This window comes from Podarcis vaucheri, assembly GCF_965113315.1.
Source record: "Podarcis vaucheri genome assembly, chromosome: 7".
In the NCBI taxonomy this organism is placed as follows: Eukaryota; Metazoa; Chordata; class Lepidosauria; order Squamata; family Lacertidae; genus Podarcis; species Podarcis vaucheri.
The window spans coordinates 38,454,335-38,481,664 of NC_138765.1; the positions used below are offsets into that span (position 1 = coordinate 38,454,335).

Below are 27,330 nucleotides of genomic sequence, written 5' to 3' on the forward strand. Positions count from 1 at the left end.
AAGATCTCAGTTTTTCTTGGGAGTTTCTACATTTTACAAAATAAAAAGTCTCCCCCTGCCCTCTACCCTGGACTCCCTTGGTTGTGTGTCTTTGAAATGCATCTTCTTGTCTCTGGGCTCTGCAGTTCTTCTCTTCCCTGTTTGCACTTTCCTCAGAATCCAGACAAAGTGCTTGAGTTGATGAACAAGTTGCTGAGTCCCGTGGTCCCTCAGATCAGCGCTCCACAGTCAAATAAGGAGAGGCTGAAGAATATGGCACATTCCATTGCTGAGAGGTGAGAGAACATCCTCCAGTAGGGGAACTGAGTTTCATGACCATGGTCACTGTAGCTTGAGAAATACCTTTAATGATGAGTTTGTTGAAAAGACACATGGCTTGGATGTGTTCCACACTGCTTTTTGTTGCTGTGCATTTTTAACATTCAGTCCTGCACTCTTGCCAGGTGTGTTTGTGTGTGTGTAAATTTATGCCATTATCAAAACTGGAGAGGAGAAAGTCCACAGGAGAGTGAATCTAGAAATATAATCTGAACAGTTTTATAGTTAACTTAATTCAGTAATTCTCCAACTCCATTCTGGAATGAATGAATGAATGAATGAATGAATGAATGAATGAATGAAAGACTTTTGTCAGTCCATAGAAACTACCCACAGAGGAGGAGGTTCCCACACAAGCTGCGAAAAGCCTGTATTCTCCTTCAGTGTCCTGGCTGCTCCCATTTATTTCACCAACAGACATGCAAATCAAGCTAAGTTTCACCCCTTCTGGTGGGAGGAGCTCCCTGCCAAGTTCTGATCCTGCCTGCTCCCCATAGAGTTGCTGTGCCCCTCTGTCCCCTTGCCCACTTTATTGCCATCAGCTCAGAGCAGCGGCAGTCCAAAATTATCTTCCACATGTGTTGCATGCAGTAGATTGCAAATTCTACATTTCCAGCTTAAAAAAAAGTCAGAAAGCAGGTGATGTGAAAGAGTCAGCACCAAGATAGACCTGGCATAAAGTAACTTCATGTGTTTCTCCCTCCCTTGAATCAGCTGGGTAGGGTGGCAACTCTAGTTTTCTTCACCATGGTTGTGAGTTGGTCTGCAGTCCCCAAGCAGGTAACTCACTGAGCAAGGGTGGTGCAGAAGGGTGTGTGCATGACACAGCTCCAGCCTAGGGCCAGTGAATCCAGCAGCAAACAGACTAGAACTCCTTGGCCCTCCTGTCAGCTTGAAGCCATGAAGTCACTGGTTGGCCCCGGGCAGTTCTCTGTTCTTTCAACCTCCGTTCCTCCCTCCAGGCTGCAGTATGGAGAGAACAAGATTAACCGTCCTTACAGGGTTGCTGGACAAATTGCTGAGAGAATGTGTGGGAAGCAGTTTGAAGCACTATGTCAATGCGAAATATACTCATTCCAGGGGAAATGTCCTTTCCTGAAAGTTCAGCTGCTTGCAATTAACAAGTGTTGCACACATATAGTACTGCAGCCTTTTCTCAGATGGAATGTGACTTGTTTTGTTTTTGTTTTTTTCAGATATAAAGCACAGGGAATAAGTACAAAGAAACCCATTGACTCCACATTCTACCTCCTGTTAGACCTCATCACCTTTTTTGATGAATATCATGCCGGTCACATTGACAGGGCCTTCGATGTAAGTTTCACGTTTTTTGTTTGAGAAGATAAAGCTATTGGGATCTGCAGTTTGACGAGCCCAACAAGGAACATGTAGATAGCCTTGGACACTCACAAACAAGGCATGGTGGAGATGGCACTGCCTCCTGATTGCTTTTCTTGTGGTCCTGTGCTTATGTAGCCCAAGAAAGCTGGTGTAATAGAAATAAAGGGGCATGGGACTCCAGGACTGGGACCTCTGGGAAAATCCAGTGAGCATGAAGCAGGCAAGAGAGCAAGCTCTTACAGCAGGTTGTGGGGAATCTGTTGCTAGACTTCATCTCCCATCAGCCCTGACCATTGGCCTTGCCAGCTGGGGCTGGTGGGAGTTGGAGTCCCCATCCATGCCTTACAAGCATAGAGCTAATGCTGGCAAATGTACTTATGGCTGATGGTTGTGAAGCCTGACCTGAAAGTTGTTAAAATGCTACCACGTCAGAAGTAACCAATGAGCTACCTGGATGGATGGACTCTCTCCAGCGTCTGAGCAGGCATCATAGCCCACAGATCCTTCTGAACTACAGTCTCAGGTGTCAGCACTGATCTGAATGCTCCTGGTTCTAGTCCTTTCCGCTCCTAACAATCTCTGGTGCTTTATATACCAAGGTATACTTTCTTGGAATATGGAAGTTCTGTTTTTGGCTGTCATATCTAGCTCCTTTTAAAGACATAGTCTTCCATGAATTTGGTTTAATCCTTTAAAAAAAAATCCGTCTGGTTATCACAAACAGTAGTCAAGTAGGTAAAGCTGATCTGGGTCTGTTCAACTTCAGATAGCAGGTGGAATTGAAGGTGACACATATTTTAATGCTTTTTCTATATTGAAAACAAGAATCAAACTCCTAGCCGAGCAAAAGATGGGATTCCATCTTTTCCCCTTTCTGCATAGTGTGCTAGTTTGCTCTGTGCTACAGGAAATGGTTTTTCATGATGGAGTGTTTCAGTCTTCCGATTCCCCTGAAGTGCTTCAGACTGTTAGTGCCTTTCAGGTGTTTTGGACTGCAGCTCCTATCAGCTTCAGCCAGCCTGGCCATTGGGGAAGGCTGCTTTATCACTGGATAAAATGATCACTGTTCAACACTCCACCTTGTGCTATGAATGCTCTTTGTTATGCATTTTGGGGGGTGGGGAATCCTCAGGCATTTCCTTGAACGCCTTTTAAAGATTAACAATGCATTGATGTGGCAACAGTGCAAGCACTATGAAGATGCTGCTTTTCTGATGACCACCAGGAACTTAAATGAGAGAATTTTCCTGATCTTAGGCCCAATAAAGAGGACAACTAAGTGGTCCTTAGCACAGTATTTCTGGTGGTAGATTTGCATAGTTTAAAGTCCTGTTATATGCTAAAACTTGCCAATTAGTATGTGCTCACAAGGTATATACTAGGGTACATACAGAAGTTTGGTTCAGAGCTTAAATTAAACTGTATGCACTCAGTGCAAAAGGATAGTGTGTGTGTGTAAGGAAAAGTGACTGAACACAGAAGAAGATATTACACACACAAACTGCCTGCAAATTGTCATCTTCCTTCAGGACAGTCCATTGTTACTCCTGTGCTTTCGTTACAGATCATGGAGCAGCTGAAACTGGTCCCCCTGAGTCAAGAATATGTGGAGGAAAGAGTAGCAGCCTTCAGGAATTTCAGTGATGAAGTAAGCAAGCCACGGCTGTTTGGTCCTTCCCCTTTTCTTCCATGAGTTGCGCACATCCAGGCACCTCTGCCATGGGGACCTGCAGATGCTGTGCTTGGGGGATCCCTTTCCTATTCTCAGGATGCATCTGCCTGCACTTGCTCCCCCAGTGCCACTGACAAGGGCAAGTGTGCAATCCAACAGACGCTGCATAGTTCCTGGCACTGAGGATCAGCGAGTGTAAGGGGTGGCTTCACCCATGCCTGTGTCATTCTCTGTGATCCTCCTTGTGTGCTGCCACACCTGACAGGAAGCTGCTGCAGGTCCCAAAGCATGATTCCAAATTGAAGCTGGAAGTAGGAAAAACTCTCCTGGAGATGCTGTAACTTAGCTTCCTCTGCCACCTTGAGAGAGGTGGCATCATTCCCCTCCAAAACGTAATTGCTGTGTTCCAGAGTGGCAGGAGGTCTTGCTGTTGTGGGGTCCCAGACACATAATGACTCACCTGAGCAGGGAATGGGTTCCCCCTTTCCCCTTCAGTGCCGTGAAATGCTCTGCATGCTGATCCCCATTTCCCAGCACCAAAGAGAGAAAGGGGGAGAGCTGCCTTACTTGTGTACTTACTTTCACGCCGGAGCATTTGTTTTGGGTCCAAGATGTGAACAAGCTCTGTTTGCACTCTGCGTTTATGTTTGAAATCTGATATCCCAGCATGACACTGGGTTGGGGAAACTGGTCAGTCCCCATATATTGATTCTGTTCCTGTGTCAATTTATTATGGAATTCTTTTTTTAAAAAGGGAAATATTTGCTTTGTTGTCAGGTTGAGCCCCCTGCAAAACACAGCCTAAAGGGGACTGATAACATCCTGATGCCTTTCTGTCAATAGTAATATGGTTGGGGTGGGTGGCAAATCTCTTCCTCTTGCTTAAAGAGGTGGAATCAAAAGTTACCTCCAATCTTTCAAACACATCTTAAAGAGGGCTTGTCGATAAGGTAATTGGTTCATGCTGCAAAGTGAACTTGGAAATCAAAAGACTGGATGGATGAATGGCAGCCAGGGGAAGTGGAGAGGGGTTGTTTTGTTTTTGGCTTCTAGCCTCAGAACATATTGATTTCCTGAGTCATCCATTTTGTCAGCTTTCAGCCAAAAGCTGCTTATCATTCATCAGTTGCTTCTGGGCAGCTTGGTCACAAAAACCAACACAGCAATTTGGCATTGTGGGACTCGGCTCCTGATCAGTACACTAATCCCGGCTCAAAACTCTCACCCTTCAGTGAAAAGATGAATTTCCTGCTTTTCATTCCTTAATGATTAGTGAGTGAATGAAGTGTGCTTTCTTCTTGAACTTTTTAAAAAAAGAAAAAGAAAGATGAACACATCCAATTTTACCCCAACTTTATTTAATCCAAGGTTTAATTCTGGAACCCTATAGTATCAGCACTTGATTTCTATCATCTACTTGTGCAGCAATTCTTAGTTTACAAGAATGCTTTAAAATTCTTATTCCTTAGTTTATCATTTATCTTAACTATTCTTCAGACTGTGCTCCAGGGAAAACCAGGATTTCCCAGAAGCTTGTCTGGGGTTCCCCAATGTGAAGTTCAGGGATGATAGATAAGATTCCCTAAAAGACATCTTGCCCATCCCTGCCAGTCTCCCCATGCAAGATGAAGCTGCAGGAGGGTGTTGGATGCCTCCACAAGGGCATGTTCAGTTCACCCTTGGTGTGTTAACTGGAAAGGATCTACAGAGGGAAGAAGTGAGCTGCAATAGACCTACCCAGTACCCGACATAAACTGCATCTGCACCCCAGCATGTCCCAGATCTTTTGCAATTTGCAAAGGGAAAGCTGGGAAACTGTCCATTAATGACATAAGTATATTCCTGTGTGTCTAGTTTTCTCAAGCCTTGTTGGTTGAATGTGGTGTATCAAGAAAGTGCACTACCCAGTTTGACTGCCTGTGGGGCACAAATTGACCCTTGGCTCCCTGCCTTGCCTTTCATTCCTTTTTGCATTTTATTTTCCCTTGTTTTCGCAGATCAGACACAATCTGTCAGAGGTCCTCCTTGCAACAATGAATATTTTGTTTACCCAGTACAAGAGGTTGAAAGGCACCAGCCCAGCCACCCCTGCCAAACCCCCTCGTGTCATGGAGGACCGAGATTTGGTAAGCTTCTCTTCCCTCAATCCCATAAGACGCTGTGTAGGTCAGGGATGGAGAACCTGTGCTCCTCCTGATGTTGTTTGACTCCGGCTCCCATCAGCCCCAGCCAGCTTGACCCAATGGTCAAGGACGATAGGAGCCGTAGTCCAGCAACATTTCCCTGGAGAGCCACATGATCCCCATTCTTGCTGTAGGCAGGTAAAAACAAAACTAATCATGGTAGGCAATGTTGCCGGCCCAGAGTGTTAGTTACGGCATTTATAATAACAGTAATAATTATATTTTATTACTGCTCCATGGAGAGAGAACTGAGAAATTACAACTATCTTAGCGAGGCTCACGAAAAGATCCCTGCTCCGAATCTAATCCTATCCTTGGACCACACTGGCACATGTGAATGCTAAGAAAGCTTCCTGAGCTTAGATGCCTGTCTTGAAATGCAAGCCCACCTTATTGTTTTTGGGGCCAGGATAAGCCTGCTTTCCTTTTACTGGGGAGGCAGACCAAAAAAGTGAATTGGCAAAGGTCATGCCATGAATGCATCTGAAGTTTGCACCTTTGGCAGCACTGGAAGAGTCCTCTCTTTGGAAACTCCCATTCACAGCAAGGTTTGGGCCCGTGGAAGGGTCCCCTCCTCTGGGCACGTGGATTATTGTTTCATGGCATACCCTTGTGTTCACACAACTTCACTCCCTTTCTTTCTTTGGAAACTCTGTTTCAACTGATTTAGAGATGGGACCCAAAGGAGGTGTTTTCCTGTCCCATATGCCCACATTGTGCCCAAACCTTACTAGTTTGGAAGTTTGGAAACACCACCTCATCCACACTTGACTCTTTTTCTGCATGTTAAGTCTTGAATCAAATGGAAATCCGTAAAAGGTAGCACTAAGAGAATACAAATCCAGCCATTTCAGTGTCATTGCAGGTCATAACAACTGTGTTTATTTGCTTTGGGATTTTTACTGGCACCAAAGGGCATTCTCATGCCCCCTTGAGAAAGGAAAGGGAAAGTAATTGGCACTGAAGGCATTTGGGAGGTAACAGGCGGGGTATTTGGGTGGCTCCTGCTTTTGATTAAATAATTTATAACAAATGGAACACCTGCACCTCCAGGCCTCCTTTAACCTCGGTAGAGAGGGCAACAGCAATTCAGTTCTAAATTGTTTTCCACAAACAAGGACGGGAAGAAAGGGGCTCCACCAGCCATGCCAATCTGTCCCCGAAGACCTTTGAGGGCAATGGTATTTCAGTCTCCAAACAGAGCTGCATCATCATAATCTTCTACTGCTTATTTGTCTAGAAGTTGCTCATAAGATATTATTTTATTTCATAAAATTTATATAGCACTTGCTTTAAATTTTTAAAAAGCCTTCAGATTCAAAGATTACAGAGAAATAGTGCTGATGGTCATCAGCATTCTGATGGCACCTTGCACTGAAATGCCTGATGGCAACTCCCAGTGGCATGTAGATATTAAACAGCACTTGGGGCACCCTATAGCATAACTGCCAAGGGGCCTAAAATAATTCTGCCGATGCCACTCTCTGGACTTGGTTCCTTAGGTAGGACCAGAGCCACAGTGACACAGGGCCCCAAATTTTCATTCTACAGAAAAACCGCAGAGACACAAGCAGGAGCAAGGTCACCCTCCCCCTGTGTAAAGTTAATCCATCAGGGTGACCAAGGCCAACTCAGTCCCAGGCCTGAACCCAGATTATTCCAAACTCAATAATTTGTGTCATCCAGGAATGCTCACAGCTAGCTCACCGCAACCCTCTCCACCACCTACTCCCTCAAAAAAGGTGTATTTGTAACTGGTCTTTCCAGTTCAAGGGGTCCAGGGCTGATTTTTTTTTTTAAGGAGCTGCCTGAACCACCACCTATTTGAAGGCAATAAGGACTGTCCCCTCATGCAATGAAGCATTAACCACATTCTGGATCCAACCAGCCAGCCCCCCTCTTGTTAGATTTAATAAGCCAAAAGGGACAGGGATCCAGAGGGCACAGGGTCAGACATATTGCCGCCAGTACCAATCAACTGCCTGCATTAGCTGATACTGATCCCACAACCCATCTGGCACTGGGTACTTCATCAGGAAGTGCAACACTTGCACAGTCAAGGTTTCTCTGAAGTCAAGTAGCTTTAACCTCAAAGTGCGTAGCTAGTCAGTCTCAGCAAGAGTCCTTGGGTGCTCCAGAGGTCCCTCCCCCCACAGCAGGAGTCAGTAACTGCAAGACCTTCCAAAATAACTGCTGGCTGGGTGTTAGAGGATAAGGAGTTTTTGTGAGTTCAGTTAATTCTGAACTATTTCTGAAAGCATATCAGGCAAACTTGGCCCTCCAGATGTTTTGGGACTACAACTCCCATCATCCCTAGCTAACATGACCAGTGGTCAGGGATGATGGGAATTGTAGTCCCAAAACATTTGGATGGCCGGGTTTGCCTATGTCTGAAGCATATGGTCACTCGAACCACATATTTCAACTCTGATGGAAACAGAGCCAAACACATATTTATTTGATGCATTTATAACCTAACTCAAGATATCAGGGGTTGAACCTAGACTTTCTACATGCATAGAAGGTCCTCTGGCAACAATTGTGCTCTGTGACCTTTGCTCTTCCTCTAAGCGCAATATTACCCAGCCCCCACAGATTACTCCTGGTTGCACTAAACGCATACATCTATTTCTGGGATGGTCATGTTGCTTGGTGGTCTACAGCTTCATTATTATTTTTTTTACATACGTATTTTTCGCTCTATAACACACACCCGACCATAACACGCACATAGATTTTGGAGGAGGAAAAGAAGAAAAAAAATATTCTAAACGAAACAGTGGATGTATGATTTTTGTGGTTCATGCTGTGGCCACAGACATGTGATCTGACGGTGAGTTTGGGGTAGCCCAATGCAAAAATCCTGAGGATCCATGTGGATCCATGCTTTGTAACCACGTTTTTGCACCACTGCGGCCCCAGGCAACAGTGGGTGCGTGATTTTTTGGGTGCAGGCTGTAGCCATGGAGATGCTATGTGATCTGATGGTGAATTTGGGGTGACCCAATGCAAAAATCCTGAGGATCTATGTGGATCCGTGCTTTGTAACCAGGCTCTCTGTCCCTCTCTTCTCCCCACTCAGTGGCTCTTCTCCCGCTTTGCTGTTTCAAAGCGAGCAAAGCGAGCCACGGAGGAGGGAAGGAAGGGGAACCATGGATCCTCTGCTCACGACTGCAGCAGATCCCCCCGCCACCCGCAGGCATTCGCTCCATAACACGCACAGACATTTCCCCTTACTTTCTAGGAGGAAAAAAGTGAGTGTTATGGAGCAAAAAATACGGTACTTTGTATTTAGATCTGTCCACCCATCCTTTCCATTCTAAGAAGAGTCTCTCACCCAATACCCATCTCCAGTTAAAATATAAGTCAAAGCGTTCTGTTTCTGTGCTTTGTAGAAACTCCGATCTCAAGCTCGGGCGCTGATCACCTTTGCCGGCATGATCCCCTACCGAACCTCAGGAGACACCAACGCACGGCTGGTGCAGATGGAGGTCCTCATGAACTAGGCACCTTGGGAAACCTGCCAGATGCTGTTGGTACCCTCAGTGGGCGGCCCAGTTTAAGTTGGGGTTTTTTGCTTTTTGTATTATGTACTTTGTCAACCACAATAAATTTTTTTGATTTATATTTGTTTTGACATTTTGCTTTACTTTTGCCATTATTTATGTTCACTTATTCATTTATTTTGCTTTTTACAATATTTCTTTGTTTCGAGAGGTGGGGGAAGGGGGAAGCTCATTTTAATGAAGGAGCAGGCTCTATGGAGGCAGGCACTGTGTCCTTTATTTTAATTCCTCAGGCTGGGGTCATTGATGTTTTTCAGTCCATGGGCACATTTTGGATTTTTAAGCAAGTGCCATAGGTATACCACGTCCCTGGACATTTCTCTCCCTGCATCAACCTCCCCTCCCTGTGCCCAATCCCTGGGAGACAGAAAAAGAGAAAGTACACACACACACACACTTTCCCAAGTGATCTGGGTAAAAGTTTAAACTAGCAAATCTAATCCGAGCCTCTGAAAGGGGAAGCAGGAAAGTGTCACTCAGTTTTCTCTTTCAGTTCTATGTCCTTCTCAAGGAGAAACGGGTTACCATTCTCACCACCTCATGAACAGGGGGTGGGCAGTAAGATAAGGTTCATCTTAGATTTTGTGGGTGTCAGGGGAAAACCTCGAGGGTACTGTTGCACTTATGGTCACCATGTTGGCAACTCTTTTCCTAGGAAATTGATGAAGCTTAATTTTCTACTGCTATGAGATGCGAGAGATGTGTTGGTCCTAAATTATATCATATAATTAACTCTTACCTGCATTGGCTGCAGGATATTTGAATCCCAAAGTGCTCTTGCACAAATTACATATCCACTAGCTGAAGCCCACCCCCTTCTTGCAGCACCCCCCCCCACCTGTGCATCTCTGGTGGATCTTCCAGCCCTCAAGGGTGGCTTTTCAGGGGGTACAGAGGATGGCAGTGTGGAGAGGGGCAGGCAGGGACTCCTTGTTGCATGAGTAGAGTCCCATTCATGCATCCTTGGGTTCAAGCCATCCTGCTGCTTACGTTTTGCAGCATTCCCTCGCATGCAATGGCATGCACTCCTTTGGAAAGCAGGGAGGTGCAGTTGAATACTTCTAGAGCATGGGTAGGCAAACTAAGGCCCAGGGGCCGGATCCGGCCCAATCGCCTTCTAAATCTGGCCTGCGGACAGTCCAGGAATCAGTGTGTTTTTACATGAGTAGAATGTGTCCTTTTGTTTAAAATGCATCTTTGGGTTATTTGTGGGGCATAGGAATTTGTTCATTTTTATTTTCAAACTATAGTCTGGCCCCCCACAAGGTCTGAGGGACAGTGGACTGGCCCCCTGCTGAAAAAGTTTGCTGACCCCTGTTCTAGAGGCTGTTTAGGTCCCTGATTCTCCAACAGTGAGGTCAGTGTCTCCAATTTCAGTGTGGGAGGCAGCATCCTCCCTGCCTCCTCATAGTCTAGACCTTGCGTCTAGACTTCAGTGCTTCTGTAGATCAGGAAGGTGTAGAGTGAAACTATAAGAACTGCCATGGAAAACATCAGCATCTGGGGTTCCGTTCTTCCCCTCCATAAGATATAGTACAACTGGTCCTGGTAGCATTTCATGCCAAACATTTATCCACTTCTGCTAGAGATGATTAGTGATCCTGAGCAGGGAGGAATGCTCATCACCATAACATTAGGACACAAGGTAAGTTACCAACTTAGTGCCTCCTGAATGTTTAGTAGGTGGAAACTGTAGTCTGAAACATCCAGAGAGCACTAGATTAGCAAAGGCTGTTCTACCTATTAGGGAGGGAGGTGGGGCTGCCATAAAAAAAGCAGGAGCCCCACTTCATACAGTTCCAGAGTTGGCTTCTCCCTTCTTTGTGGGTGTTCATGGGAAACCCAGAATCAACAGTCAGAATATGATTAAGCAAATCAGCCTCAATTTCTCTGTTGGTTTTGCTTATTTAAAATATATCTTAACCACCTTCATTAAATGATTCCAGGGTAAAACACAAGTTGGAACATACAAATAGATTTTAAAACCAACAAACTTCGCAAAATGCAACAAGACAAAAGCAAACAGAAATCCAACAAAGCCAAAGAGTGGACCAGGGCCAACAAAAATCATCACTAATCTACAGCATGATTTGCTAATTGGCTGCTTTGTTGTGGCTTATTTCAAAAGTGATTTTTTTTAAAGGCAATAACTGAGAAAACATAAAGAAAAGGGGGAGGGATGAGATTAAGAGCTGGAGAGAATATGATAGGAATTCCTCAAGGGAGATCTGTGCGAGTGCTGTGGGTGCCAGTCACAGAAAGAAAGTAGTGTATGAAATGACATAATACAAAATGGCTACCACACCTAAAAGAGCAGAAAAAGGGAGAGGTGTGCCACCTGAATAAATGGGGGAGGGAGAGATGTGAATGCCAGCCTCTGCCACTCTCACAAACAAACAATTTCCTTTTTTCAGAAGGCGGGGGGTACCCCTGGCATCCAGTGATATGAAAGCATGTTTAAGAGGGCATGTTCAATGGAGGAGAAGTTGAGATAGGGCAAACAGCCTCTTTGGCAGTGTGGATTTTGGAGGATATATTTACTGAGACCTTTCTGCATATGCCAAGAGCTGCTCGTGAGCACATTGGTGCCCATGGGCACCATGTTGGTGACCCTTGGCCAAGAAGTCATGGCTGTGTGGCAGGTGACAGTAAGTCGCTAAACTCCATCCACATGTACGTACATACATACATGGGGAACTCAGGTGCACAAGAAGTTGCCTGGAGTATCGCCAGCTCCAAGATCACTTGCTATGTTTCAGATGATGCTTGGGCACAGCTCTTTGGATAATACGATACAGGCCCATGCAGTGTCAGGTGTCTTGGGTCAGCCTTGCACATGCATACCCCAAACCACATTACATTTTTACAATAAAACCTCACTATTCTTTAAAGGTGGACAAGTTTATTGAGACATGGACTAGGCAACAGCCTACGTAGGTGCACTGGGGTGGGTGGTGAAGATGATGGACAGATACCGGTAGATACTCACACAGGTCAAGGTGTGCAGATAAGGTGAGATGGAAACCCAAATGCAGTACCTGTGAGTTAATCAGCTGCTCAGAGCTTGAATCACAAAGGATCAATGAACCCCATAGCTGGGGTCAGTTGAGGATTAATTTCCATGATGCTCTCACGTGTGAGATGATGGGTCTTTGTAGGAGAAGACAGGCCTAAACCATGATTTAAGTCCTGATAAAATTGAGTTGAATCTGTCAATGAGCCCAGTGTGTCGAAAACTCACATTTGTGCCATTTCTACTGTCAGGAAAAGGGCAGCATAATAGCCTGGGGTTGGAGCTGGATATTCTGAGCCAGTAATTTATTGCAGTCACGCTCCCATTGGGTTTTAGCAAAGGCTTTGAAATAATGGCTGCTTGTGTTCCATAAAAATGATTCTAAAAGCATTTAAGATAAATACAGAGCTAAACCAACTTTGGGTATCTCATAATAACTTGTTTCCCTGGTGAAATAATGCAGGGTGACATCTGGCTAAATCATTGTCAAATTGACCTGTTGAAAGCAATGGATTTAAGTTACTTGATTAATAGGCTCTTTAATAGGTCCTTCTGCAAACAGAAAAGCACAATTACACAAACACACACACACACACACACACACACACACACACACACTGCTAGAATACAAACCAAAATTAAAATATACAATGGCAAACTGTTCAGGGAAAGAAATAAATGTTTGCTTCCAATCAATCAACAAGCAACTATCTCAAATCTCAGTCTGCAAATCTACCCACTCTTCTCTATTGATTGGAAAATATTAGAATTACTCCATCCAGTAACTCAGTACCAGTATAAAGGGAACAAAGGGAGGGTGTTAACTTATTATTTGCATCTTCCATGTTTAAGCCAGAACCCCTGCAGGCCTCTCCCCCCCCCACACACACACACATGAAGCTAATTCTTAGCTAATAATAATTTAGCAATAATGTACATGTGTTCCTTTCAACCCTGTTTGAACTACCACTAGCTCCCAACCACCTGATTTCAGTAAAAACTGGCAACCAGCACTGGTGTGGCCCCTGTCCATTGAGACATCACAGGTTAGGACCAATTAGTGTGGATTGAACTAGTCAGCTCAGCTTTGCACAGTCTGCTACTCTCCAGATGTTGTCAGACTGGAACTCCCGTCATCCCCCACCAGGCACTTTCACTGCATGCTCATGACAGGAACTTCCCTCCTCATGCCAAACAAATGAATAATTCTTCTTTAATTTCAAAGATGTGTGAAAGTTTCTGCTGAAAGAAGAAATGGTCATTCACAGTCTCTCTTCTAAAATGTTTTCTGTGCATTTTTTAGGGAATGGGCACCATGTTCCTAAGGTCTTCTAGTAAATTGATTTTGGCACAACATCTCCACGGTGGCTGGAAGTGGATTTGTGTCACCTGACTGTTCTCACTGGGGTTGGGAAGAATTTGGTTCTCCCGTTGGCAAAAGGGAATTGGGAGGGTCATTTATGCCATGGTAGCTTAAAGCAGGCAAGATGTAGCATCCATTTTCTTTATTTCAACCATTCTAAGTTTAATTTTAACCATATTGAGGCTAATAGCCCTAAAACTTGCTTCATTCTGAGAAATTAAGAGACACCCCTGCTTTAGGTAACAATCCTGTGCATTTGGTGGACTGGGCACATTCCACTCATGATTGAAGCCCTTTTCAGGTCCATTGAGTTCAGTGGGAATCTTAAACGTGTGCATAAATCTCTCCATTTGAAAACAATGCAGTGCCAAAGTGCTTAATTCTGTGTGGGTTGTGCCCTTTCCTCTAGGATAAACCCTACAAATATCAATAGGTTCAAATAAATGTTCATAGAATTAAGAATTAGGCTGTATATTGATGGAGGTCAGTATAATCACCAGCAAAGGAAAGTTGGTGGGTTCGGAAAAGGAAATATTAAAGATTTCTTCCTCCTTCAAAAGGTAAAATATGGAGATCTGGTAGTGCTGTTAAAAATAAACAAACACATACATTGAATAAATGGTAAAAGGTGGATGATCTCAAAAGGAATTGACAGTTTTAAATATATTGTTGTTTTTATCAGCCACTGTTTTTTCCAAATTCTGTACATGATAATGCGGCTGTGTGCCTCACTTTGCAAAGGACAGTCTTTTGCTGCTGTTATTAACCATTTTTTAAACTTGACTTTTCCAAAATAAAAAACAAATACAACAATATACATTAAATCATAATAGTAGGTGTAAGGGAGTAGAATAGCTGGAGGTCCAGCCCAGTGCCCAGAAAGTCAAGCAAATAGAGCTGTACTATATCAGAGAATTCCCCATTTTTCTTGTGGTTATGGTCACCTCATTTGCTGCCAGTTATGTCCTCTGTCTACTGTATGATTGGAAGGGGTAGACATCTGATTCCAATATTGAAGTATTAGTGGTTTAGCCACCACAAGTACCCTTAGAAGCCAGCTAAATTGTCCCTCTGTCAGGTTCCAAAGAATTGGTACATAATTCAACAGAACATTAGCATCCATAAATCTCATGGTGGTGTCCAAAACCATATTCATGGGGCTGATGACTTCTGACCTAAAGGACATTCCTCTCCTTGAAGGGCCTTCCCCATTCCAAGTTCAGTTTAAAGATAAGAAAGGAAAGCTAGAGAAACTTTGAAGCTGCCCATCAGCAGTTTAACTCCCTGACAGACTGATCAGCCACATCTGGCCTGTCTTCCCCACTATGATGAATGACATGGATTTTGTTCCTGTTTAAAGACAGTGGGCTGTATCCAATTAAATTGTATTCAGGTCATGCCCACTGAAATTAATTAAATTACTTAGGTGTAGAATTAATCTATTTGGCTTCTTGTTGGTTGTCATCATTGACCTGTTGCTTGCATTAAATCCTGTGATGGGCCTTGGGGTTTGAATGAATGAAATTGTCTAAGAAGAAGAGTAAAAAAATGCAAGTGTGGTTTTTTTTTTAAAAAAAGTAGTGTGATTTGTTCTTGAAACGAAACATCGGCAAGCTGTTTCCCAAGGTGGATCAGGAACCTGGCAGCCCCCAGCCTGGAGTCTCGGTATCGTTGCTGCAGCTGGTGTTGTGAATCAGGCCGACAAAAAGCGCATCTTACTATCCGGCTATTTCACTACACCAGGGTTGCATCATACCACTTGCCTTCCCTACGCATCCAGCATCGGAGAGGCTGCAGATTCACTCCAGTGTCGTTTCCGTTGACTCTCTTCCGTTCCTCTTCTCTTTTGCCACGGACTCTCTTCCCAACGCAGCTGGGATGTGAGTTTTGAAAATAAAGCTGCTTCAACAGCAGATGTGTGTGTATTTATATGTGTGTGTTGCTTCCATGATATTGTGAGTGTGAAAACCATGGACTACTCTATATCCAGGCTTTGGAGAACCGCTGGGCAAGGGTGGTCGTAGTCCTCTCTATGAAGGGCTGCCTGATAAACATCTGGTTTAGATATTGCTAAGGAGAGAGAGCAGGTCCATCAGCTGCAAACTCTGCTGGCGCTTGCATCACCTGGTCAAAGCCCTCTACACTAGGGGGAGATGGGCTGTATCTCTGTTTAGAGTAATTATTCCCCATTGTGTGTCTATGCTCTTTAAATTAGTGAAGACACCTTTTAGGCACATATTTCTCCATTTCGAGGAGGTGGTGGCAGTGGTTATGGTGATGCGCAAGTAATTCCTGACTCCCTGGCTTTGCTGTTCCACTGTTTCCCCGTTGTGCTGTGAGCACCTTTCAGCTGGGAGGTGCATGCCGCACCAGAAAGTAGATAGAGTTCTTCAGGGAATAGACCACAGCTCGGAGGCAGAGCCCAGTCACTGTACACAGGAGGTTCCAGGTTCAATCTCTAGCATCTCTGCTTTAAAAAAGGACAATTCAACAAGTAATGGTGAAGACTTCTCTTGGCCTGAAACCTTTGCAGTGGGAGGAGTTAGTACTAGCCATCCTGGCTATGCGCCACCTCCATAGCTATGTTCTACCTCCAATGTCAGAAGCAGTGTGCTGGGAATCACAAGGGGGGAGAGAGCCGGGAAGCTTGTGGGCTTCCAAGTGGCATCTGGTTGACCACTGTGAAAACAGAATGCTGGACTAGATGGGGCTTTGGCCTGATCCAGCAGCCAGGCTCTTCTCACATTCTTGTGAGTGTGGTTTTCCCCAAAGCCCTAAATGAGAACAACCTGGCATTACATACTTTGGATTTCTCCCCCTGCCTCTCCAATTGGTGTCTAAAAGCCGAGTCCCAAAGCTGAACTGGCCCACCCTCTGAAGCCAGCTGTAATTTGCAAAGGCCATTTCCATCTGTGAGAGCAGCCTTGGCTTCTCAGTGGTTATCTAAGTGCCCTTGGAGACATGAACAATTCAGCCATGGAGCCCTGCAGTTGTAGCAGTTCTCATGATGGTGGTGACTGGAGTGGGGAGAGGCTGTGTTTGTGGGCTGGTTCTTTGGTGTCATGGGAAGTACTGTAGTTCAGCGGCAGAGCCCCTGCTTTGTATGCAGAATGTCCAAGGTTCAATACCCAATGGCCTCTTCAGGTAGGGCTGGACTGGTGGTCTAACTGGTGTAAGGCAAGGGTGAAACCACAATGCAGTCAGTAACCCCAAGTAGGAACTTGCTAACACAACAATCAGGACTCCTTAATAAAAACTTGCAGAACACAGTAGCTAAAATATATCCTGTTTTTTAAAAAATAAAATAAACATAAAGCCTACTGCATTCGACAAACACCCCAGAGGAACAGCAGAAAACATTTTCCCATTAACCTGATGAAATGAGTCACAGTGCTGAATTTCAAGTGGCTTTTCCAGAGCCAGAACTGAGCTTTATGGCTGGGCTTTGACTGGCTGTCTCTCGAGATCCTTATCTGTCACTGCTTTTAAATTGCCATGTGACTTTGGAACTCAGGCCTCCCAGTGCAATGGGCAACAGCAATCTCGCTTTGCATAGTTTCCTGGCAAATTTTCTTAACTAGGAATGCTCATGATAGGCTATCCAGTATGCTCTGGAAATGAAAGATTTTCAGCATTGCTGTTTATACTTCTAAAAGTGGTTGAAAATTGGTGGAGGAGGAAGAAGAGGATATTATTATTATTATTATTATTATTATTATTATTATTATTATTATTATTATCTCACCTTTCCTCCAAGAAGCTGAAGGCAATACAGTGGTGCCTCGCAAGACGAAATTAATTCGTTCCGCAAGTTTTTTCTTCTTGCGAGTTTTTCGTCTTGCGATGCACGGTTTCCCATAGGAATGCATTGAAAATCAATTAATGCGTTCCTAGGGAAACTGCCTTCAGACCAGGTCTGGGGACAGTCTGTCCCCTGACCTCTTCTGAAGGCTGGGGGGGGGACAAGGGCTTTTCTTCCCACCCCCAGCATTTTAAAAAACCCCGGGACAGCGGAGGACTTCTCCGCTGTCCGGGGCGATGTAAAAGCCCCTGGGAAGGCAGGCAGGGGGGCCAAAGACTTTTGCCCCCCGCCCGCCTTCAGAAGAGGTCCTGGACCTCTTCTGAAGGCGGGCGGGGGGCGAAAGTCTTTGCCCCCCCCGCCTGCCTTCAAAAGCCGTCCGCGATAGCGGGAAGCTCTTCCCTGCTATCCCGGACTGCTTTTAAAATGCTGGCGGTGGGGAGCAAAGCCTTTCGGCCCCTGCCGACCTTCTGAAGGCCGGAGGGGGGGAAAGGCTTTGCTCCCCACCACCAGCATTTAAAAGAGGTCCCCGGAGATTTCCCTATGGGCTTTCGTCTTGCGAAGCAAGCCCATAGGGAAATTCGTCTTGCGAAGCGCCTCCAAAACAGAAAACCCTTTCGTCTTGCGGGTTTTCCGTCTTGCGAGGCATTCGTCTTGCGGGGTACCACTGTATACATGGTGTCTGCTCCTTCCCCGTATCATCCTTACAAGAGGCCTATGAGGTTGGTTAGGCTGAGAGAGACTGGCCTGTGTTCACCCCATGCCTGAGAGCAAGATTTGAGTCTGGGCCTCCCCATTCCTGGTCTGATACCAATGGCAGTGCCACACTGGCCTTAGAATGGGATGAGGGAGGGAATGAATCTAGAGCCAAAACAATTTTGCTCCCATAAATTCTTAGGATTCTCCACCATAAATTTTGATGCAAAGTATTTCCCAGCTGTCCTCTAAATACTGAACATTTTGCTGAATGTTTGACATCTTATAGAATCATAGAATCATAGAGTTGGAAGAGACCACAAGGGCCATCGAGTCCAACCCCCTGTCAAGCAGGAAACACCATCAGAGCACTCCTGACATATGGTTGTCAAGCCTCTGCTTAAAGACCTCCAAAGAAGGAGACTCCACCACACTCCTTGGCAGCAAATTCCACTGTCGAACAGCTTTTACTGTCAGGAAGTTCTTCTTAATGTTTAGGTGGAATCTTCTTTCTTGTAGTTTGGATCCATTGCTCCGTGTCCACTTCTCTGGATTTGAAATTGCAGGGTACTTGATTTTAAACTAGGCAAGTTGGCCTGTGCTTAGGCCTTTAAGATCTGAAAGCTGACCTGCAATGGGAAATGACGCTTTCCGGGGAAAATAATTCAGAGGTGATTTTTGGTGAGAATGTTGTGTGGTTTTTTTGCAGAGGAGGATTAATCTCTCTTCCTGCAAAGTGTGGTCCTATTCAGGATTAGTTCCCTCAGTGATGTAAACATGGGAGGAAAAACAAGAGAAGCACATTTCACATTGCATCCAGTTTGGCTTTTAAACTATAGCACAGAAAATGTACTTGTTATATTTCCTTTCATATCTGCTGTTTATTTTAATTCTCTTTTTAAAATCCATTGTTAGATGTAATGGGGAGGCATCTGAAAATTGTAATTTGTTTTATTTGTTATATTTTCCTACCCTTTCTTGAAGGAGCTGAGCACAATGTGTATGCATTTAATCCCTTGTATCTTCACAACAGCCCTGTGAGGTAAATTAGGCTGAGAAACAGTAGCCAGTACAAGGTCACCCAGTGTACTTCACGGCTGAGTAGGGAGCTGAACCCAGGTCTCTCCACTCTAGGCCCAACCCACCAGGCAACAATGAAATTGACTTTTCTAGCTCACCTGTTCTTTATTAGAGTTAATCATATCACAATATTAAAATGTTGGTGAAACTTTTCATGTTAATTGTGTTTTTATTAAACATTTCAATAGCAAACAAATAAAGATCATTTACTTGTTCATTGTTTCTTTCCTTCCATTACTCTTAACTTTTCTTATATTAATGTTGCAAGATCTAAGGATTTCTGCATCTCCTTCGGTAAGAATCATTGCATGGCTGTTCTGATCTTATCTGCCTTATGACACTTCCTTTCCATCTGCAGTCCAATAATCTGCAATGAAATGGGTCCGTGACTCTTATATTTGTGGCATAAAGTGAATTTAAGAGCTTTGCCACAACAACCCCTTTTAAAAACGGACATTTGTGATTAGGAAAGTGATGGGGAAATGCCAAAAAAACAAAAAAAAACCTGAGATAATGGTCAATTGACAGGAAGACATATAACCTTCATGGAAAGAAATCAGGATAAGTGTCCATTGCTGTATAACTTCCCTGCAAACAAATCAGGGCATATGCTTTATAAGCCTCCATGGTAAGCTTTGTGCAAGCAAATCAGGATGAACACTCAACCAGGAGGTCAACTGGGAGAGACCCTCTTCTCCTTCCTCCAAGGACATGCCTTGCCTGACCCAATTATAAAGGAAACACAATGTACCCAAACAGAATGAATCAGAAAAGTATCTCCATTCCAGCATCCCACTAATGCTGTATTTTTAGCTGATATGTCCTCAGGACTTAATTCAAAATCTGTTATCATAGACTTGATCTAGAACGCGAGTTGGCGAGCAAGTCTTTAGTAATCCCTCCAGGCTACTCTTTTCAACAACCAGCTCAGGATGGTTTGAGCCAATTACTTCCCTCTGTTAAGAGTTAACTGAGCAGGAGGTCGGCCAGTTTTTTCTGGTTTCACGGGGTATAAAGTTTCCATGCCCCCCTAGATGTTGCAGTAGATGCTCAAAATCTGCGCCATCCCTTGCCTGTGAGTTGAAGGAGAGGCAAAACGAAGAGCAGAGGGCCATGAAATGGCTGAATCGCAGGTGATGGAACGGACTGCTGACCCGGCAAACTCCAACGGCAGGTTTACCATCAGCACCCTGATCAGCACCGAGGACAGAGGCAGGCCTCACTATGGCCAGGAGGACACAGTTGCCTATGACGCTGCCCAAGCCAACCACCTCACCCACAACAACACTTTCTACATGCGGACCTTTGGCTACAACACCATCGAAGTTGTCCCCACTTATGAAAACTATGCCAACACAAAAGTCTCCGGTGAAGCCAAGAAGACCAGACCTACCTTGTCTGATCTACACTCATTCCTCAAGGTAAATTGAAGCCAGTTTGGTTCACAGAATGTCTGTTGCACAGAGTCACAAACATAGGAAGCTGCCTTATAATCATGAGTGTATCTATTTCAGTATATCCAGCTCAGTCAGGGGTCTCTCCTGCCACTAGGGATTCCTCTTGGGACCTTTTGCATGCAAAGCAGGCGCTCTAACTACTGTTCTTTACAGGTCTGCCCCTGCCTGATCACAATCTCCATCAGGTCTGGAGCCAGGGGGACAAAGCATTGAATCTTGCCCCACATTCTTTCCTAGCTGGAAGAAAACCTCGTTGGTCTTTGGGCACTTTTCCTGATCTGCATTACTTGGATCACAGAATCATTGAATTGTAGAGTTGGAAAGTATCCCAAGGTTCATCTAGTCCAAGCTCTGCCATGTAGGAATATGCAGGTAGCCCATATGGGGATGGAACCCACAATGTTGTTGTTATCAGTTCCACACTCTAACTAATTGAGCTAACCTCAACAGTGGTTGAGGATGGGTAGCTCAGAATGCCTCTTCTCTGGGGGACTCTTTCTTGAGGTCTTTCGCAACTCTGATTTCTTTTTTCTGCCTTTCCCCACAAGCTCTTATGGAAATAAGCAATACTGGCCAAGAGCCATGGATATTTTTTAAAATAAAATAAAAATAAGATCATAGAGCTATTTTGCTCATTGTATTTTTAAAAATGTATATAGAGAAGTGGCATGAAAATAGCCCCATTTTTGTGCCCTTTTGACATCCACATGCTTGGATCGAGTTTTCTGCCTGACAGTCTGATTACACATTCATTTGAGATGGGGGGGGCGGTCTCAGGGCACAGATCCAACTTCTATTTTCTTTTTCTTCAAACAAAGTTTTTTAAAATATAAAATCAACAGCATAAGCAAAAAATAATCAGTTACAAAACAGAGGAGCAGGAGGTTGCATTTCCCAAATAAACAGAGAACAGATAATTAGAAAAAAATAAAAGCAGAAAAACACATCAAGAAAGCCAGATTTCGCAATTTGGTGGGGGAAGAGAGTTTTGTATACCTGAATTTGACACATAAGCAATGAGATCCCGCCAAACAGTGTAGAAATGTTCTGTGTCTTCCTTATCCTTAGAAATGCATAATTTGTGTGTTATTTACTCTGCTGCAGCCAGAGTATCTATATTCCTGTGCCACAACAAGAGGTTTAAGTCCTAAAGGTCTTTGGCTCTGGGTCAGAGTATTCATGTAAGACCTTCCATAGATTGGGAAATTGCTTTGTGATCATCCCATAAGTTCAAAAGAGCAGAATTGTGGAGAATCCTTGACATCTGTTTTCAATATCAGATTAAATCTGTGCAAATGAGAAAGAAGGTGATGCCTCTGAGCATGTGCACAGAACTTTCCTCCCCCAGTGTCAATATGTATTTTTCATGGCTAATCTCCTAGAGGTGCAGTGGATGTCCCAGAGCCTTGTGACCCCTTAAAAGACTAGCTGGTTTAATGTGGCATCCTATTTTCTGTGCCACCCTTCTCCAGCCTGGTGCCATTAATATGTTTTGGACCACAGATGTTCTGGCAGGAGCTGAGAGCAGCCATAGGTAAGAAGAGTTGGGGCCACCAGGCAGGGCCGAGACTTGTGGGAGGTTTTAACATGCTTTCAAGAAACTGAACCAGCTTTTTTTAACCAGGGTGAGTGTCAGCATCAAGCCTGGTGTCCTGAGCGGGACCAGGTGGCTGGTCTAGTAAAACAACAACAATAATAATTTCCCACAATGGCGAGGAGAAGTTCCACATCAGGGGCATTGTGGGAAATAAAAATGGTGGCTACATTCAGCTGCCAAGGTCTGCTTGGAACCCTGCTGTACACCATCACCACAGCCTACCAGGGTTCACTAATGTAGGACAGGGCTGGAGAACTTCATGCTGAGGGGACAAATGTGGCCCTCCAGGCCTCTCTACCTGGCCCTTGGAACACTCCCCAGGCCATGTCCCTCACTGGCCCTGTATCACATCCTAAGCTGGACTCTAATAATGACTTCTCACTTGTCTGGATGGTGGATAGATAAAGGTTTGTAGAAACCAACCTGTGGCACCAAGAGAAAAGTTTCATTTGTTGTTCCGCCCACTTTCCCCTTTGACCCTGCCCACCAATGGCCCTCAGAAGGTTGCCCAGGAAGGAACGTGGGCCTCAGGCTGAAAAGGTTTCCCTGGCCCTGATGTAGGAGAGGGAACCCAGAGAGGGTCATTTCCCCAGGTCCCCCTCAAGCCTGGAGTGGGCCTCATTCTGCACCAGCAGGGCAAAGCCAGTTCATGCAGCAGCTATTTGGGTTCTGGACTCAACCAGGTCATGGCCAGACTGTCCACTATGTCCCAATAGAGTCATACTCCTCAGCCACCCAGTTCTGATGACCTCTGCATTGTCCTTGCTGGCTGAGACAGGATGTTCTGTACCTCAGGTGTCTCTTTATCCCATAACTTTTCTCGCTTTCCTCCTGCCCCCCAATTTTGCAGTCTGATTGCCATCAGTTGTTGTTGTTCTGTTCCAGCAAGAAAGTAGCCATCTCCACCCGCCAGCGTACGAGCTCCACAGGGACATCATATTTCCCGAAGAAGGAACTGAGGAGGAGGCTGGTGAGGGGGATGCGAAGACTCAGGAGGAACCTGTCCGTTTTGGGTGGGTTAAGGGGGTGATGGTGAGTACCGTTACTTAGTTCCCCACTCCTGGCTTAAAGGATGTCCTGGGCCAGGGCCTTTTCTGTAGTGGCCCCATCTCTTTGGAATTCTCTTCCCAGGGAGATATGTATGGCCCCCTCTCTATTGGTTTTTAAGGGAACCCCATTTTATTTCATCCAGCTTCTGAGTGATCATGCCCCTGAATTGTCTGGATGGAGGAGAGAGAGAAGCATATGAGTGTGGAGAAGCTAGGCTACTGTACAAAGGTAGAAAGTGCATTTGTTGATCTGCCTGCTTTTGCCTCTGGCCTCACCCACCAATGACAGGTGGCCCCTGGAAGGCTGCGCAGGTAGGAGTATGGCCCTCAGTCTGAAAAAAGCCTTGCTACTCCTTGCTATAAATACATGGTATCAACCTATCACTCAAGTGCAGGGAACTGTCTTCCTTCCAGACACCACTTGTGACATCTTCCTTCACCAGACAGATCTCGTCGCTTATGCCAGGGGTCCCAGTGCTCCTTTTCTGACTAGTGTACTTCAGGCACTAGGTATCTTTTAAAAGAAGGAAATATTTAAACACGTGCACCCACCCACACATGCACACCCTTTAGTCTGAAATGGTACAGTCCAGGGAAGACTTGACCATATTGTTCTTCCGATGCTATAAGCAGACCCAGAGGTGTCAGGGCACTGGCTCACAGGTTTTAAATGACTAGATCAGAATATCCTAGGTCTCTGGTCCTCCTCACAGGCCCTGACATGCTTCAGTTATTCTTCCCAGTTACCAATTGCTGCTCCCATAACTTTCCAGATCCGTTGCATGCTTAATATCTGGGGTGTGATTCTGTACCTGCGGCTGCCTTGGATCACTGCACAAGCTGGAATAGGTAAGTCCTGTTGAATACTTCTCTTACTGCATGGTTGAGACAAACATATCTTGGTACATATATGAGGGCTTATCCACACTTCCAGCCTAAGCAGTTGGAGAGGTGGCAGCCCAAAGAGGACATTTTCTTTGAGAGCTCCCAAGTTGTGAGACCCCTCTGTGGGAATCCAACCATGGCCTTAATGTCTAAGCAGTATAATCTAAAACAACTGCTTTTCTTCACAGCACTGACTTGGGTGATCATCCTGCTTTCTGTGACAGTGACCACCGTCACAGGGCTGTCAATCTCAGCCATCTCCACCAATGGCAAAGTTAAATCAGGTAGTGTTTTTTTGCACATCACCTGTAGAAATATTGGCAAAGTTGCACGGGTTGGGTTAGCAAGTGTGTGTGTACACATTTAACCTCTACTTCACAGAGACAAGTCTCATCATTTTTTTAAAACAAACAGACAAACAATGTCCCACCAGCTTTATCTATCAGAACCAGATGAGACTTCCTCAAGGTGGGACCCATTGCTGGCAAGGCTGAGGCTCAAGAGGAGTGGGAGGCATTTGCAGAGGTGGACAAAATGATTTTGCCACCTAGGAAGGTTCTCCACTCGAGAGACTGACAGATCCAGGGGATCCACCATTTTTTGCCATTTCTCATCAGCCAGCTTCAAATCCCACCAAACCGCTCCCAGAAGGAGGGATCTGAGCAGGGGCCCAAAACTAGATGATCATTTGGGTCCCTTCCAACTCTACAATTCTATGATTCTATGCCTGCCCAATTCCTGGGTACCAGTGTGGTGCAGTGGTTAGGATGCTGGACTAGGTCATGAGAGACTAGGATTCAAATTCCCACTTGGCCCATGAAGGTCACTGCATGACCTTGAGCCAGTCAGCCTCACAGGGTTGTTGTGGGGATTATATGAGGAAGAGGAGAACCAGCTTGCATGCCACCTTGAGATTCTTGGAGGGAAAAGTGGGATATCAATGCAATAAGATCAAACATATAATTTCAGTAGGTGAGCTATACAAGCCTTTGTGATGATCCTTGTGTTCCTGTATCTCAGGTGGGACTTACTTCCTTATTTCACGAAGCCTTGGGCCTGAGCTGGGAGGCTCCATTGGCCTCATCTTTGCCTTTGCCAACGCGGTGGCTGTGGCCATGCACACAGTGGGCTTTGCAGAGACTGTGAGGGACCTGATGCAGGTAAGTCGGGGCAACTGCTGCCACCAGGCTATGAGGGAATCTCTGCAATCTTTGAACCACATCAAGGACAGCAAGAGGAAGCCTGGTGCAGTGGTTAGAGAGCTGGAGCAGGACCTGGGACACCAGAGTTTGAATCCTCACTCAGCCATGAAGCCCACTGGGTGACTTACCACACAGCGTTGTTGTGAAGATTAAAAATGAGAAGGGGGAGAACCATGGTGGAAAGACTCCTTTCATCTCTGACCATTGCCTATGCTGACTGGGCCTGATGGGAGTTGGGGTCCAGCAGTTTGCATTTTTTAAAAACTCAATAAAAAAAACCCCGGTTGAATGAAAAGGTCTTCACTTGGCACAGAAAATACCATAAAGAAGGTGCCAAGCTAGCCTCCCTCAGGTGGACATTCCACAACCAGGTCACCACCACTAAGAAGGCATAAGCATATAACTGAGCCATGTTCCTTCTGCTCTGGCATTGCCACTTCCAGATTTCTGGCACTTTTAGGTGACATTTAGTTATTTACCTTAAACGATTTCTAAATGACTTAATATCGAGAAAACAGGATCGTGAAAACAGAGATGCAATATACAGTACAAGTGAAACAGTAGCATAAATACGTATAACAGCAGGAATCCAGTAATAACAGTTTCTGATCTTATGGGTCAAGGAAAGCCTGGGCAAAAAGGTATGTCTTTGCAAGACATCTGGAGCAGGTGATGGATGATGCTTCATGTATGGCAGAGGGAAGGGCATCCCGAAATGGAGATGCCAGAGATTGAATCTAGAGCCTTCTGCCTACAAAGTACCTTTTCTGCTGCTGAACTACGGCCCCTTTCCAACCCTGTGGACTTCTCTGCATCACCCCCTTTCCCATATTGTGCCTTGAGCCCCCAGTGCACTCATTCTGATGTGCCCTGTGAGCACTGACTGTTGATATTTTTTCTGCCCAAGGAGCACAACTCTACCATGGTCGATCCCACAAATGACATTCGCATCATTGGGGTCATCACAGTGACTATATTGCTTGGCATTTCTTTGGCTGGGATGGAGTGGGAAGCCAAGGTAAGAGCTTCGTTATGTATGTGTTTGTTTTTTTAGAAGGCCTGGGGCAGGGGCAGGTGCGGCTAACGGGGAGAGAGCCCTATTCTTGGTCATGAGGAGCAACCCATGGGTCAAGGCAGGTCAGTGATCCCAGCACTACGGAGAGCTCCAAGGGGCTGGGAGTAGACGAAGGTCTCTGCCTCCAGCCTGCCTCTATTAGGCTCCTCCCCTTTTGGAGAACCAGGGTCTCTTAAAAGACCGAACACACGGCTTGAAGATGGTCTCCAAAATGAGGTGCTCCTTGTGTTGAAAGGTACCTAGTACGGGGACACTCAGTTCCCAGTAGGGTTGTCATTGTCGCAATGGATTTGCTTGGTCTTTGCAGGCACAGGTTCTTTTCTTCTTTGTCATCATGATCTCCTTTGTAAACTACCTTGTGGGAACCATCATTCCAGCCAGTGAGGAGAAACAAGCCAAAGGATTCTTCAGTTACAGGGGTAAGATGCTGGCATGAGTGGCTGAGGGAGGAGAGGACTGTTCATGAACTCCAGAAGAACTAAGTTGGTGTAAGGAAGCAGTGGTGGTTGGAAATGATGCAGAAGGGCCATAACCCAGCATGAGGGTTTCACATGTGAAAAGTCCTGAGTTCCATCCCCAGTGGCATCTCCAGGTGGTCCTGGGAAAGACTGCCTGCCTGAAATTCTAGAGAGACCCTGCCAGTCCGTGTAGACAACATTGACCTAGATGGACCAATGGTCCAACTCAGTGTAAGAAAGCTCCCTATTCTGGTGTTTAAACAGCATGTAAAGTAGCTTGAAATAAATAAATAAATGGGCTGAAGTTGTGTTTGTGACTAGCAAGTCAACAAGCTAAACTAGATTTGTTTTGAATAATAACAACAGGAACATTTGAGTTTGGTTCTCTCGCCCAAGGAGTACAGTCAATCCTCAAAACATAAGATGAGCCCAGCTGGGTCAGATTAAAGTTCTGGTAGCTGTGGTAGAATAATAATAATAATAAATAAGTTGAGATGGTGTTGGAGTGAGCAGACAGGTTTACATCTCTCCACCCAGTCCAGTGCCCTGAGGGAGATGGAAATTGTCCTCTCCCAA

The 27,330-nt window shown here is 45.2% G+C and overlaps 2 protein-coding genes across 5 annotated transcripts in view; both read left to right on the forward strand.

Moving 5' to 3' along the window:
• NUP93 (nucleoporin 93) overlaps window positions 1-9,139 on the forward strand; it is a 72,022-nt gene extending 62,883 nt beyond the window's left edge. For all 3 annotated transcript variants that reach the window (XM_082233470.1, XM_082233471.1, XM_082233472.1), the window contains 5 exons: window positions 157-275; window positions 1,515-1,632; window positions 3,224-3,307; window positions 5,329-5,457; window positions 8,910-9,139. In XM_082233470.1, the coding sequence (XP_082089596.1) occupies window positions 157-275; window positions 1,515-1,632; window positions 3,224-3,307; window positions 5,329-5,457; window positions 8,910-9,020 (561 nt within the window). In that variant the 3' untranslated portion in view covers window positions 9,021-9,139. The remainder of the gene's footprint in view (window positions 1-156; window positions 276-1,514; window positions 1,633-3,223; window positions 3,308-5,328; window positions 5,458-8,909) is intronic.
• A 10,956-nt stretch (window positions 9,140-20,095) lies between these two features.
• Window positions 20,096-27,330, forward strand: part of SLC12A3 (solute carrier family 12 member 3) — a 31,903-nt gene continuing 24,668 nt past the window's right edge. For both annotated transcript variants that reach the window (XM_082233454.1, XM_082233455.1), the window contains exons 1-7: window positions 20,096-20,452; window positions 22,971-23,117; window positions 23,908-23,983; window positions 24,208-24,303; window positions 25,040-25,179; window positions 26,129-26,239; window positions 26,604-26,715. In XM_082233454.1, the coding sequence (XP_082089580.1) occupies window positions 20,150-20,452; window positions 22,971-23,117; window positions 23,908-23,983; window positions 24,208-24,303; window positions 25,040-25,179; window positions 26,129-26,239; window positions 26,604-26,715 (985 nt within the window). In that variant the 5' untranslated portion in view covers window positions 20,096-20,149. The remainder of the gene's footprint in view (window positions 20,453-22,970; window positions 23,118-23,907; window positions 23,984-24,207; window positions 24,304-25,039; window positions 25,180-26,128; window positions 26,240-26,603; window positions 26,716-27,330) is intronic.